At 42.1% G+C, this 14,698-nt stretch overlaps 2 protein-coding genes across 5 annotated transcripts in view; both read left to right on the forward strand.

Annotated features, from left to right (window-relative positions):
* LOC311019165 (troponin I, fast skeletal muscle-like) overlaps window positions 1-14,698 on the forward strand; it is a 109,180-nt gene that overhangs the window by 3,899 nt on the left and 90,583 nt on the right. The gene's annotated exons all lie outside the window — the stretch shown is intronic.
* LOC311019292 (uncharacterized protein) lies at window positions 376-5,614 on the forward strand. Its single transcript, XM_084018604.1, has 4 exons — window positions 376-1,179; window positions 1,289-1,369; window positions 2,185-2,369; window positions 4,238-5,614. The coding sequence occupies exons 1-4, from the start codon at window positions 1,092-1,094 to the stop codon at window positions 5,117-5,119; spliced, it is 1,236 nt and encodes a 411-aa protein (XP_083874730.1). The 5' UTR covers window positions 376-1,091; the 3' UTR covers window positions 5,120-5,614.

Below are 14,698 nucleotides of genomic sequence, written 5' to 3' on the forward strand. Positions count from 1 at the left end.
ATATTCAGATCCCTTACTTCAGTCAAATTTTACTTAAAACCTATATGAGTAAAAGTACAAAGAGTTTTGTGCAGGATTAGCTAAAAAATAATGAGGAACACGGATCCACAGATCCATGACAATAAAAATCATTCATCATCAATAATATCATTGAAACGTTGCATTGTTAGTTAGATTTAATATTTTGTATCAGCCGTTTGCTGACCACAATTGATAAACTGTTCATTGATAACTGACGGAGTCCGCCCATCTGAGAGATGCCGGTGTCTTAATTGAGCCATCCATAAAGAAGGTGAGTTTCTACGCCGGGTTGAGTCTTCCAGGTAGTTTTGCGTTTAATTCCTACTCTCATTCGCCGTAATTCGCAAGCCCTGACCTCCATTCATGTCTCACCTCTTTTCAATAACTTTCTACCTCAAGTATTTGATCGGTAGAGTCCGTAGTGAAGTTCAACACGACCTGAAAGGCTAACAACCGGGGAAACAAGCGCCCTCATTCCTCAAACCGCATCCGAGTCCGCGGCAGGGCGTCGGGCTCACGCTCGCCGTTTGGATGCTGCTCGGCTGGGGCAGCTGCTGGAAGCCGGCCAGGTGGCCACCGGAGCTACATTTGCCACGTTTGTGTTTTTTTCATGGATATTAGCCGGTGTTGTGCAGCGGCTTGACCGAACACATGATGCGGTGGTAGGTGTTGTTTACGTACTGTGAGCCGCAGTACCTGCGGAGCGGCAACGGACAGCGGGTAGCGCTAACGTTCAACACGGTTAATGTTAGCCACTTCACTCGTCATGTTAGCCCCAAATGTGGACGTTTTAGTTTGCCGCGGCCTTACTCGCTCCTTCGGGGCACAATAACCGACAGTTAGCGCCTCCGCCGCCTCACCAACATGACTCACACACACAGTGGAATTAGCTGGCTGTTTGTCTGAAGTTAGCCCACCGTTAGCGGCTAACTCATGCTAGCAGCAGTGTATCTTCCACGCCGCCAGCTGAGGCGATGCACGTCCGAGGGGGCTGAAGTGTTGCCCGGCTTGCCAACGATGACGGACCGCCTGTGCCGGGTTTCTGTACCTCTGTCAGCAGGAGGCGGAACATGGAAGCCGAGGAACAGTGGAACAAAGACCTGAGTGCACACAAACTGCAGGATAAAAAGGTGCTCTGCAAGCAGAATGGCAGGATCGGTAAGACTGATGTTTTTGTTCTTTCACGTCTTCTCCAAACTGTAAATGATAAATACTGTCCATTCAAGCTTTACTGCAAAGTATTTATTGCAAACTGCAATGTCTACAGGTATTGTGAGGACTCTTCACAGCCTGTTGAAAATCCACAACACACTGCAGATCCAGTCCATCACCCGTTCAGAATGTGCTGGTAGGTGAAATCCTCCATGAGGAAACGTGTACTTCCACCTTTAATAACGTTTTCTCCAGAGTGAAAATGTGCTCAATCTGATTTTGTCCAGGATAATGGTGACATGAACTTTTCATTTTGTCCCTAGTCTGCATTTACAAATAGATCATGATATTTTGTTATACTTAATCCTTGCTTGCTGGTAATGCTGCTGTGGAGCCCTCTGCTGTTAAATGCCTCCATTTAACTGTAATGGGTTTTGGTCGTAGTTGGACAGTTTCCATAGATACAGCGGGGCTTTCTGACTGGATAATAAACAAACGGTGCATATCGTTTCCAGCAATTATCTGATTTTTTTTTTATCTTAAATTGTGTATCAATTTAAATTCAATTTTATTTATATAGCCACAAATCACACACATGCTACAGATGGCTTTGCCATTTGTACACCGAGTATGACACCCCCTGTCCCAGGACCCTCTATCAACCAAGGAAAAACCCTGAAAAGAAACCCATCTTAACAGAGAGAAAAGGGAAGGAGGAGGGATCCTTTTACCAGGATGGACAGAAGTTCAAAAGATGTTTGTACAGAATAAACAACAAAAATTACAACATTGTCAATCCAGATGACAGAAATTATACATGTAATCAGAGCAATAATACCAGTAGTAACCGTAATGGTAGAAAAACATTTAGAAACGATCACTAAAGATTACAGCAGCAGTGGGTCGTTACAATGATAATAATAGTGAAGCAGAAGTAGTAACATAGTAACAATAGAAATAAGACTCACAAACGTGGCTTCATCCTCTGACACATCCTCCTGTGTGACCCAGGCTCCTGTCCAAATCTGATGATGAGTAGGAGTGAGCATGCCGATGCGAGGCCGGTTCCCGTGGCCCTCACCCCTCAGCTCCCCCCCAGAGCCCACCGGCCCCTCTGCATGTCGGTCTCCTCCGACAGCAGTGGGCGCTTCAGAGCTCTGGATACACAGGAATGGAAGAACAACCTCAAAGCTCAGGTACGACCAAACGCACTCAGTTCCTGCTCCGTCTGCACCAGGCGTACACTCGACCAACACGAGTAACCGTTTAAAGAAATTCAACTACAGAAATATCAACTTCACGGATAGGATTACAACCAGAATGCATTCAATGCTTAATAGGGCTGTACCAAATAATTGCTTCATTCAAAAGTTGGTCATCTAGTGTTTGTTCTTTTCTGGTCGACGAGCGTTTGCAGGGTGTTGGAGAGATGACACCAGCGTGTCACACAACACTCCTTTCTAAAAAGTTTAGATATTAGTAACTCGGAGGACATACAATTTACAGCACTCTTGATCAAACTTTTTCTCTAGGCGGCTGCATGAGACCCTCATTGGGAACAATTTGGGGGGGGAAAGAAAGATGCTATATGGACACTTATTTTATTAGTACACTTTTTGTAGAATTTGATTCTGGTGGCTGTGAAGGATTGTTTCTGACTCCTGTGATCCAAATAGTCATTTACTCCAGAGAGTTTTAAAATCCAAGTTATTTATGGAAAAAATACAGATTTTTAAAATTCACAACATTTAAAATTAAATATTCTGTTTCAGAGCATTTAGCTCTGTTAAAACACTTGGGTAACACATGGTAAAAAGCTATAACGGGGTGGTCTAACAGGGCGATGACAACTTTATTTAAAAGCTTTAAATGTAAAAAACAAAACATAACGGGACATTGTCCCCTTATAAAAATGTTTAACGAAATCTGCAATAAGGCGGTGCAATATTTATTTAAGGTGAAGTCTGTCTCTAAATACATCTACGTTAAATATTATCATGTGGTAGAGATGTCCTGGCCTTCATGTTTTTATATGATTTCATATTCTACAGAATTGTGTAGACTTATCATCTCATATTTTACAGAATATGATGTCGGCCCATTTGTTTATTACAGATAAAGAAAAAATCACACTAATCATTTTTATCTTTTTTGATAATAATGAGAATCCATCCATCCATTGTCTACCGCTTATCCTGTATTCAGGGTCGCAGGGGGGCTGGAGCCGATCCCAGCTGTCATTGGGTGAAGGCAGGGTTCAACCTGGACAGGTAACCAGTCTATCACAGGGAGACATGTAGAGACAGACAGGTAACCAGTCTATCACAGGGCTGACATGTAGAGACAGACAGGTAACCAGTCTATCACAGGGCCGACATGTAGAGACAGACGGGTAACCAGTCTAATACAGGGCCGACATGTAGAGACAGACGGGTAACCAGTCTATCACAGGGCCGACATGTAGAGACAGACGGGTAACCAGTCTATCACAGGGCCGACATGTAGAGACAGACGGGTAACCAGTCTATCACAGGGCCGACATGTAGAGACAGACGGGTAACCAGTCTATCACAGGGCCGACATGTAGAGACAGACGGGTAACCAGTCTATCACAGGGCTGACATGTAGAGACAGACAGGTAACCAGTCTATCACAGGGAGACATGTAGAGACAGACAGGTCCATCCTGCATGTCTTTGGACTGTGGGAGGAAGCCGGAGAACCCGGAGAGAACCCACGCTAACACGGCGAGAACATGCAAACTTCACACAGAAGGAACCCGACCCGCTGTGAGGCGACCTTGCATCCCGAAAATGAGGATCATTCCCTCTAATTTTTATTTATTTATTTAATTGTTGCGGCCCTACACTGTGTGTGATAACCCATCATCTGAACCAGTAGTAATTACCTTGCAAATCACATCATAAACTCAAAACTGTACCGTATTCAAATTAGCAACACGGCATCATGACCTATGGGGTCATTTAAATGTCAGGACCAGATTGTAGGCCAGTAAAGGATGAGGTAGTCTGTGGACCACATGTCAGATGTGTGTTTTTTTGCAGATGGAGCAGGCCCACAGTGCAGGAGCTGCCAGCAGCACAGGTTCTCTGGAGCGAGCGTCTCTGTTCTGCGCCTCAGCTTCCACCACAGCATCCAGCTCCAGCCTGTCCAGCCCCGTGGAGATCCTCAACAAGAGCAAATCCTCCAGCCGCTTCTCTCTCTTCTCGCCGCCCTGGAACAGCAGCTCCGAGTCCGACTCCAACCCTCCATCCCGCTCGGGCTCCAAGAAGCTGCGGAACTATAGCAGGAGAGCCGCCACGGGGCCAGCAGGTGCCAGGGCTCCCGATACACCCGAGCCCAAACCCAGTGGCCCCGAACACTTCCAGTACTCTGAACCCGTCATCTCCAAGGTGACGGACTACATCTATGTCGGCAACCTGAATGCGGCATACAACGGCCGCACTCTGTGCCGCAACAACATTGACAGCATCATCGACATGAGCAGTGTGCCGGGAGAACCGGGCCCCAGCCTCAACCTCATACCATGCACCTGCTCCCGGGGCGCCCGCCACAGCTGGTCCCGCCTCAAGGTGGACATCGGAGATGTGCCAGATGCACTGGGCGACGGCCCGGCCCTGAAGCAGCGCTGCTTTGAGGACATCAACGAGTGCATCGACGCCTCCACCGAGAAGAGGAAGCGCGTCCTGGTTCACTGCCAAGACGGCTTCTCTCTGGCGCCGACGTGCATCATCCAGTACCTGATGGTGAAACAGAACATGAGACTGATTGCCGCCTATGAGCTACTGAGGGCCAAGTACCCGGTCAACATCAGAGAGTGCCACCAAAACGTGCTGGTGAGCCTGGAGAGGGCGCTGCGGCCCGGAGGCAATGTGGAACCAGAGTGCTTTAAACAGGCCATCACACGCAAACTGGCGTGGACCTGACCCAGTTCTCCAACATGCTTGGCTGCTGCTCAAGCCTCTTTATTCCTCCACCCTCCCATGGTCATAGATATTTTCAGAAAGCCAAAGCAAGGCAGCTGTACTCTCCCTTGTAGGCTGGTCAACTGGATATTATTGTCCCCACTTGAGTTTAGTGGTTGTAAAAGTTATGAATTTGATGTATTTCCTCTTTAAACCTGTAAATGTGACTTGGCTGTGACGCCCCCCCCCCCCCCCCCCCCTCAGAACAGGAGACGCAATAGACTTCACTGTAACATATACAGCTTCTCGGTTTAACAATGTAATAGTGTTGGCTGTGTAGTTGATATAGTCCTGCTTCAGTTCTGTGCAATGCCGTTGTGTTGGTGTTTCACATCAGGGGAATATCTTAACGGAGATCTCAGGAGATTATTGATGTCATTCCAGTGCATGGTGGGAAATTCATCATTTGGTTAATCCACAGCTCTGTTTACACCTGGCATTAAAATGCATCTTGGATATGCTGCGTGTGTGTGTGGATCACCTAAGGTTTGGAAATATGTCCAGAATGCTTGTAGCAGGTTTCGGCTCATTGCTCAGCTGTCCACCTTAAATGTTTGAGTAGAAACGCCAGCATTCACTACCTGCTCAGCAGCAAACAACAGTTAGCAGTTAACGAGACCATGTGGTGGACATAGTGGAACATTTTGCAGCTAAAGAGACAGATATTTCCCTCTGGAGTTGGTAGATACTAAAAGCAGCTGAAAGACGGAGAATATTGGACTGACATCAGGTGGTCACAAACACAAAAACAATCATGCTGCAACTGCTGAATATGGAAAGAAACTCATAAAAAGTTCAACCTATCAACTTAAAAGGTGATATATGTCAGAGTAACTACTTGTTTCCCCCAAGTGGACTAAAAAGTCAGTTATGCTTTTTAATGTGGGTAAAGCATCATTAAACACAGCCACAAAGTACATTTGTGTATTTATTAATTTGGAAAAAATACACTATGCCTCCACATTGACGACAGCCTTTCACAATAAAAGCCCTCGACATATACACAGCATCACTGTTTACACAGGGACCTTCAATTACAACAAATTGGCTTACAAAATGTATCATTACACAAAATATGTACAAAATAACCCGTAATTAATGAAAATAACGGAGCCTGAATTCTGTTTTAAAAGCCGTTACGCTTTCCTCACAAAAAAAAAATCAAAACACTGCAGTCACGAGATGCATTTTAGAAATATGTCTGATGCCAGGTGTGAACTACAATCGGTTTTGCACAGATTTTGACACAATCTGCAAAGATCTTACAATGAAGCAAGCAACTGAGCAGGTTTGTATCGCTTTTCTCCGTTAAAAACACATTTTGCGGGGGAAATGTTTGGATGTACAACCTGTTGTAGTCGGTGGGTTAAAGCTGCAACTCTGCTGTGGATACTCTGAAGATTTGAGGATGTACATGAGATTTGGCACCATTGGATTTATCACCAGTGACTGGATTACATTCCTATTTAATCTGCTTCTATCGCGAGTTCATATGTGATGGAAGACGACTGGCCGAACCTGTCCTCTGTGAGGACCACGGTAGCCTCGTTTTCAGTCACCGTTGTTTGGTGCAATCTCTTCAGTGGTGCTCAGACTGTGACTTTGTGATTTTAAACTTCAGTGTATGCTGTGAAGTTGGGTTGATGTGCATCTCTGTGGATTATCAGTATTATTGTATCAGTGCCACTAAACTGCTATCTGCGGATTTACACTGCAACAGACAATTTTGCACTACTCACAGGGTTGTCCCAAAATGCAAATGATTGCCTTTTATTTTAATATTTTTTGTTTTATTGGGAGGATGGCTTATAGCATTTCACATATGAGGGAGATGTTTACATGCTCATTAAAATATACAGATTAAAATAATGGTTCAATTCAGTGGTTCAAGTGTTCACATGGTTGACACTGATTTCCCTGATTACCTGAGTTTGCAGCGTGTTTCACTGCCAATCCTTTTTGTTAACATCTACTTTTCTGAATTCCAATAATTGTATACTAATGTCTCACAAAATCCATAGAACAGCTCCACCCAGGAAATATGTTTAAAGGAGTCATAACCTGGTTTTATACGTATCCAGCCCCCCTTGGATCGCTTTGGATCAATTCGTAAAACTTATTAGAAAAAAAAAAAAAAAATTTTAATCAAACATTGAGCTTGTTCTGACCCTTTTTCGTACCGCGATTTTATCACGCGAGATTACGCGCGAGGTTTTGACTGGTCCGGATGTGCATTGTATAATATGTAATGAGGCGCGCGTTGATTCGCCGCAGGAAGGACAGAGCCGGGGGGGCTTGCTTGACATCTTGCTGTTCTCTAATGGCGGCGCTTCGGCGATTTCAGGTAGCGGACGGGGCGGGGTTGGGTGGTGAAAGAGGGGTGGGCTTATGCAAGTAGCCTCCACGGTGACGTCACCGAAGGCGCAGAATCAAAATCTCGTGCTTTAGGAATGCACACCCTTGTGTGCTATTCCTGTTCGGAAAAAGAGCAGAAGCGAAAAAACGGCGCCACTTTCAAACTCCAGCCTTTCAGGCAAGTTTCAACTGAGGTCAAACACAGATATGCATGTTTTAACAAGAGAAATTGCGATTTCCAGGTGATGACTCCTTTAAATAATGGTCTAATATAAATAAATATGGTCTAATCACAGATTACAAAAAAACTCACCAGTCTGAACTAGGGTTCAGAATATTGATTCATTTTTGATGAATAGACAATAGGTTCAGGTGACCTCCTTCAACAGTCTTGTTTTGTGCTACCAAAACACCCAAATATTCTGCTTACTGAAATATAAACGGGAAATCAGCAAATCCTCACAATGGCAAGTGTTTGATTTTTCTGCTTTAGTAAATTATTAAACAGTAATTGATTAAGACTGTTGCCAACTTAATTTGTCTATCAACTAATAAATAGATTAATACTTTCAGCACTACTGCTAATGCTTTCATAATCTATTCAGCCAGGATATTTCCCTGTATTTAGTAACCTTGATTTTTGTTGAAAGAGCTGCTGTGATAATCTGGAAACAGTCATTTGAATAATATGTCAGGATCACTTTTTCACACCAGGTTACCAGAACTTATACAACTCATGAACACATTCCTCATTTTCTTTATTTCTTGTTTGTTCCGGTGGGAATAATGTCACTGATGCACAAAGTATTTAGTTTTTTTCTTATCCCTAAGGGTAACACTACTAAGCAGTTTTGCATTGTTAATAAAAATGAATATTCCACTAATACTCTCATAAACAGTACATGCAGCAAGGCAAACTGATTAACATTGGCATTGTTGCTAACTGGTAAAAGCCCCGATTCTGAATGCACTCTATGGCCTAAGAAAGGACCTAAATCTAGACAAATCAGCATATTCCACATGTACTAATTGGAAAATGTGACATATGGAATGTGGCCAGTTTTCACACCTTGGCTCCAAATTAGTTAGCAAGTGTTGTTGTGGTTAGCTGAGCAGCTAAAAGTTCACTTCAGCTTTGCGAACGGTCCAGTTTGGTGGTCAAAATATAGATTTTAAATAGCTCACGGTTTCTGTCCCATTCGATCAATAAAAACTTTGCCCTCATACAAAACACGTTTTGTTTCTTAATATCAAAGATGTATTGTAAAATATAAGTGATTTCAGTGCAAAGCATGACAATTAAATTCAGTCCAGTTAAGAAGATGAACATTTTACAGTTTGCAGTTCATTTTAGTAGTGAACATTTTAGGTCAACTTTTCAATCGATAATCATTTCCCCCTCATACAAAAGGTGTTGCATGAACCAGTTGGATGTTAGCCCACAGTTTAATTCTTCTGTTGAACCATAATAGTTTAATGAGGACAGTTTCCTCAATCTGTCAGCTAGTGAAATTTGGCTAATGCTAGCTAATGAAGTTTGGCTAATGTTTACTAGTGAAGTTTGGCTAATGTTAGCTAGTGAAGTATGGCTAATGTTAGCCAGTGAAGTTTGGCTTATGCTAGGTAGTGAAGTTAGGCTAATGTTTACTAGTAAAGTTTGGCTAATGTTGGCTAGTGAAGTATGGCTAATGTTAGCCAGTGCAGTTTGGCTTATGCTAGGTAGTGAAGTTAGGCTAATGTTTACTAGTAAAGTTTGGCTAATGTTGGCTAGTGAAGTATGGCTAATGTTAGCCAGTGAAGTTTGGCTTATGCTAGGTAGTGAAGTAAGGCTACTGTTTACTAGTAAAGTTTGGCTAAGTTTCGCTAGTGAAGTTTGGCTAATGTTACCTAGTAAAGTTTGGTTTATGCTAGGTAGTGAATTTAGGCTAATGTTTACTAGTAAAGTTTGGCTAATGTTAGCTAGTGAAGTTTGGCTATTGTTAGCCAGTGAAGTTTGGCTAATGTTTACTAGTGAAGTTTTGCTAATGTTTACTAGTGAAGTTTGGCTAATGTTAGCTAATGAAGTTTGGTTAATGTTAGCCAGTGAAGTTTAGCTAATGTTAGTTAGTGAAATATGGCTAATGTTAGCCAGTGAAGTTTGGCTAATGTTAGCTAGTGAAGTTTGGCTTATGCTAGGTAGTGAATTTAGGCTAATGTTTACTAGTGAAGTTTGGCTAATGTTTACTAGTGAAGTTTGGCTAATGTTCACCAGTGAAGTTTAGCTAATGTTTACTAGTGAAGTTTTGCTAATGTTTACTAGTAAAGTTTGGCTAATGTTAGCTAATGAAGTTTGGTTAATGTTAGCCAGTGAAGTTTAGCTAATGTTAGCTAGTGAAATATGGCTAATGTTAGCCAGTGAAGTTTGGCTAATGTTAGCTAGTGAAGTTTGGCTTATGCTAGGTAGTGAATTTAGGCTAATGTTTACTAGTGAAGTTTGGCTAATGTTAGCTAGTGAAGTTTGGCTAATGTTTACTAGTGAAGTTTGGCTAATGTTAGCTAGTGAAGTTTGGCTAATGTTAGCCAGTGAAGTTTGAATGTTGAAGCCTATCATCATATCAAAATGTATTACGAAATACGAAAAGTGAACTGGACAGGTATTGGCCCACTATTGGATTATTTTTAACCATATGATTTCACTATGTTACACTGTAGGCTATCAATTTAGGAACAGAATGATAATGGAGTAATATAAATTGTTTTTTCCTGTAAAGATCTTGCAACAAAAATGTGTGTGTATAGGGTGGCCTCAGTGAAAATCAGTTTTTCTAACGTTTGTGACATCGACCCCTAGCAGCACAGCGAAGTGGTCATGTGATTGCTGTGGTATAGGAGTGGAAACTAAAAGTACGGTGCCTTCATTTGGAGTCGTCTTGTGACTGTCTGGTGACATTTGCACACTTTGTATGACTTACTCTCGATATGTTGTGAAATTGGTGAATATTTTTGATGTTTTATTTTGAGCAAAAAGTATCGACATGGACATTTGTGTAAAGTGGTCCTTGCTGTAATATATTTGCTAGTCAACAGTGTGCCGGTGTTTTACTAATGCAGCTGATTTTCAGACTGAAGAATAGGATCTATTTCCCCACTTGTAACGACATAGGAGGAACTGGACTAGACACAGTATCGGCATATTTTGGTTTCTCCCTCGTTGTAAATGCTCTGCGCCAAGTCCTCATATCAAAACGGTTATGTTTTTACTCGTTCTCTCAGGTGATTTCTCAGTGGCCCAGAATGTTCTCAATGAATATAATATTCACAAATGTGAAGCGATGTATTTCTCATGTCATGTTTCTTGAGACTTGTCCTGTTGAAATATTAAAGAAAAGTATGTATTTAATAGTTGTTTTTGTGCTGACTTAATTTTTGCACTGCAATACAAAGCTGTAAAAATTACAAGGTAGAAAAGGTCTAGAAATTAGCGAAAGCCACACACACACAGGTGTATAAAAGCAAGCACCTAGGCATGCAGACTGTTTCTACAAACGTGTGTGAAAGAATGGGTCGCTCTCAGGAGCTCAGTGAATTCCAGCGTGGTACTGTGATAGGATGCCACCTGGGTATCGCCACTGATTTCCCGAATCGATTTGATTCAGATTCACAAGGTCCGGATTAGATTTAATCTCTGATTCGATTCAATAGCAATAGCAATTTTGCTTGGATATGAAATAGATTCTCATAGAACTAATGCTGTAAATTGTACAAGGGACCCTCTAACCTGGTGCATTATTAAAATATTAATGTTTACATTAGGAATTGACCCCAAAGCAGTAACATGAATGTACTTTTTATTAAACATGACCATCAGCCTGTCAGACTAACATTCTATCTTCTTTGTATCTGTATGGAAGGCAAGTAAGTTCTGTAACTGAACAGGGAATGTAGTGAGAGGACACAATCTGATCAGCAGCCTGGGATAGAGAGACAACTACCTTCACTAGGTAAACAAATCCCATATGTTTGGCCATGTTTTGGTTCACTACTACTAGTATAGTGCCGTTTTATTTTTCCCCAAATTCCGTGTTTTCTGTTTTATTTTTTCCTAAATTCTGTTTTCCATTTTACTTTTTCTAAATTCTGTGTTTTACAATTTTATAGGATTTTTTTCATCAAATAGCATCTAATCATGTGGTTGATGAATCAGAATGAAGACATTTACTGATGAAACATTCTAGTAATTCTAATTCCAATTTCTTGTCATTCAGAGACCATACACATGCTCAAATATTTAAGTGAATGTGCAATAATTTACCCCCCCCCCCCCCCCTCCACTAGCTGCTATTTAAGTTTCACTTTCAGTTGTGAATCAGTTAATTTCTGAACGTTTCTGATGTGAGATTCTGTTTGTAGCTGCTCAGCACACGGATTCTTGAGGGTGGGTCATTCTTGTTGAAAAGTCAGAATAAGCGTCTTCGACATGGCGACATTCGGTGTGTGTGTGTGTGTGTGTATCTCTCAGAGGAGAGACGCTGGATGAAGCGGTGTTCCCGTTAATTACACTATATTAAAAAAAAGATCCTGGGATTTTATTAATTGATAGCAGAACATTCAAATGAAGATCGATTTTTAATCAGAAAATCCATTATTTGAACCCAGCCCTAGTCAACTGTCAGTGGGATTAGAACAAAGTGGAAGCAATTGGCAACTCAGCCAAGAAGTGGCAGACCACGTAAAATGACGGAGCGGGGTCAGCGGATGCTGAGGCACATAGTGCACAGAGGTCACCAACTTTCTGCAGAGTCAATCGCTACAGACCTCCAAACTTCATGTGGCCTTCAGATTAGCTCAAGAACAGAGAGCTTCATGGAATGGGTTTCCATGGCGATCAGCTGCATCCAAGCCATACATTAGCAAGTGCAATGCAAAGCGCGGGATGCAGTGGTGTAAAGCAGCCGCCACTGGACTCTAGAGCCGTGGAGATGTGCTCTCTGGAGTGACCAATCACGCTTCTCCATCTGGCAATCTGATGGAGGAGTCTGGGTTTGGCAGTTGCCAGGACAACAGTACTGACTGCTTTGTGCCACGTGTAAAGTTTGGTGGAGGGGGATTATGGTGTTGGGGTGTTTTTCAGGAGCTGGGCTTGGCCCCTTAGTTCCAGTGAAAGTAACTCTGACTGCTTCAGCGTACCAAGAGATGTTGGACAATTCCATGATCCCAACTTTGTGGACCAGTTTGGGGATTACCCCTTCCTGCTCCAACATGACTGTGCACCAGTGCACAAAGCAAGGTCCATAAAGACATGGAGGAGAGAGTTTGGTGTGGATGAACTTGACTGGTCTGCACAGAGTCCTGACCTCAACCCGATAGAACACCTTTGGGATGAATTAGAGTGGAGACTGAGAGCCAGGCCTTCCCTCCAACATCAGTGTGTGACCTCACAAATACACTTCTGGAAGAATGGTCAAAAAGTCCTATAAACACACTCCTAAACCTTGTGGAAAGCCTTCCAGAAGAGTTGAAGCTGTTATAGCTGCAAAGGGTGGACCGACGTCATATTAAACCCTATGGATTACGAATGGGATGTTACTTAAGTTCATATGCGAGTCAAGGCAGGTGAGCCAAAACTTTTGGCAATATAGTGTATATACCATATGTATATATATATATACATATCAACGTCAACGTTCAGCTGTTTGATCCTTGAATCGACTAATCGGTGTCCTGGTTCAATTAGAGTCGGTATTTAAACATCGTCTTCACCATACTGTTCACATGTTGACATCATGAGACCAAGACGACACCTAACAAGTGATCAACAGCACCTCGCCATTGTGAGGCATGACATGTTTTGTTGTGGTATACCCACCACTGTTGCTGGCTTTTGTTTTAATAAATAGTTTGAGATGAGGAAAAATCATCATTGCATGCTTCTACTTTCATGGTATAATATCACTGTAGCGTGAACTCTTTTTCCATAAATTTCACCCGAAACCCAAATATTCCCAACTTTTTTCTGTTGTTTATTTATTTATTTAGTTGGTGCTTTGTTTTTCATATTATCCCCCACTATTATTTTTTTCATGTTATTTTTTTCTGCCTTTTATTGATAGAGAGAGAGAGAGAGAGTTAGTGAGTGAAAGGGGGAGAGAGATGGGGATTGCAGAAAGGGCTGCTAGTCGGATTCAAACCCGCGGCCGCTGCAGTGAGGACTCAAATCTACCACTGAGCCATCCTGGAACCCCATCCCCTACTATTCTTGATATCAATTTCTGATGACCACACAAACGCGCACATGCATCACGTAAAATAATACTAAATAAATAAATGATAAATTACGGTGCAATAAATTAATTAATTTCAACAGGAACCAGTGGCACCACAATAATACTAAAAAAAAAAAAAAAAAACTTTGAAAACAGAGTTCCACAGTCTCATGACTGTACAGGTGAAAGGTTTTGTGGCGATGCTAGCACAGTGACGTTGGATTAGCTCCTTGTTTGGTAAGTGACTAAGATCCTCACTGTTCAACATGGTATGGTTGTCCGATATTTTTGAGTAGGAATAATGGCTCAGTACCCCATTGAGTTCTGCTTTGAGTCTGTCATCACTAAAATTTGCCATCTACTCCATTAGGCAACTTGTGTTTTTTTCTATTTTGGTGGCATCACCACATCTCTGAGACAGGACCTGCCTGACCTTATTATACAGAAAGCCATTAAAACCTAAGCTAGACTTTGCATCACATACACCAATGCATCCATCTTATAGGCACCTGACAAATGAGCCAGACACATGAGAGATTCCCGGTACAAGTACATATCAGATTTTCCAGTTTAATGGAACTACATTGAATTCCTGACTTTTAATAGGCCTGGTTGTGTTTCAAGGGGTCTCCCGGTCTTTCTCTTATCATTTGTTTATTTGTGGCTTCACATGCTGCAGTCTGTCCGTCACCAACGGCCATGACTGAACCCCTCCAACTGTTTCACTCAGCCCTCTCCAGAGAAACACCATATGCTTTCCTGCTTTTACACCTGTCAGGAATACATTAGTGCAAATCATATTAATGTTACTGTATTTAGATCTTTACTGTGTCAGGTTATCCTCAAAACATAAGGTTACCTCCCGCTTACTTCTGCATGTCATGTATTTGCATTTATTTTTTTACTTTATGTATGTTTATATTTCTTTAATATTCATTTCTTT

The sequence above is a fragment of the Eutrigla gurnardus genome, assembly GCF_963514095.1.
Source record: "Eutrigla gurnardus genome assembly, chromosome: 9".
NCBI classification, from domain to species: Eukaryota; Metazoa; Chordata; class Actinopteri; order Perciformes; family Triglidae; genus Eutrigla; species Eutrigla gurnardus.

Coding starts and splice junctions, on each gene's coding strand:
- LOC311019292 (XM_084018604.1), top strand. CDS start 1,092: ATGGAAGCCGAGGAACAGTGGAACAAAGACCTGAGTGCACACAAACTG. Junction 1,180..1,288: donor CAAGCAGAATGGCAGGATCG/GTAAGACTGATG, acceptor CAATGTCTACAG/GTATTGTGAGGACTCTTCAC. Junction 2,370..4,237: donor AGAACAACCTCAAAGCTCAG/GTACGACCAAAC, acceptor GTTTTTTTGCAG/ATGGAGCAGGCCCACAGTGC.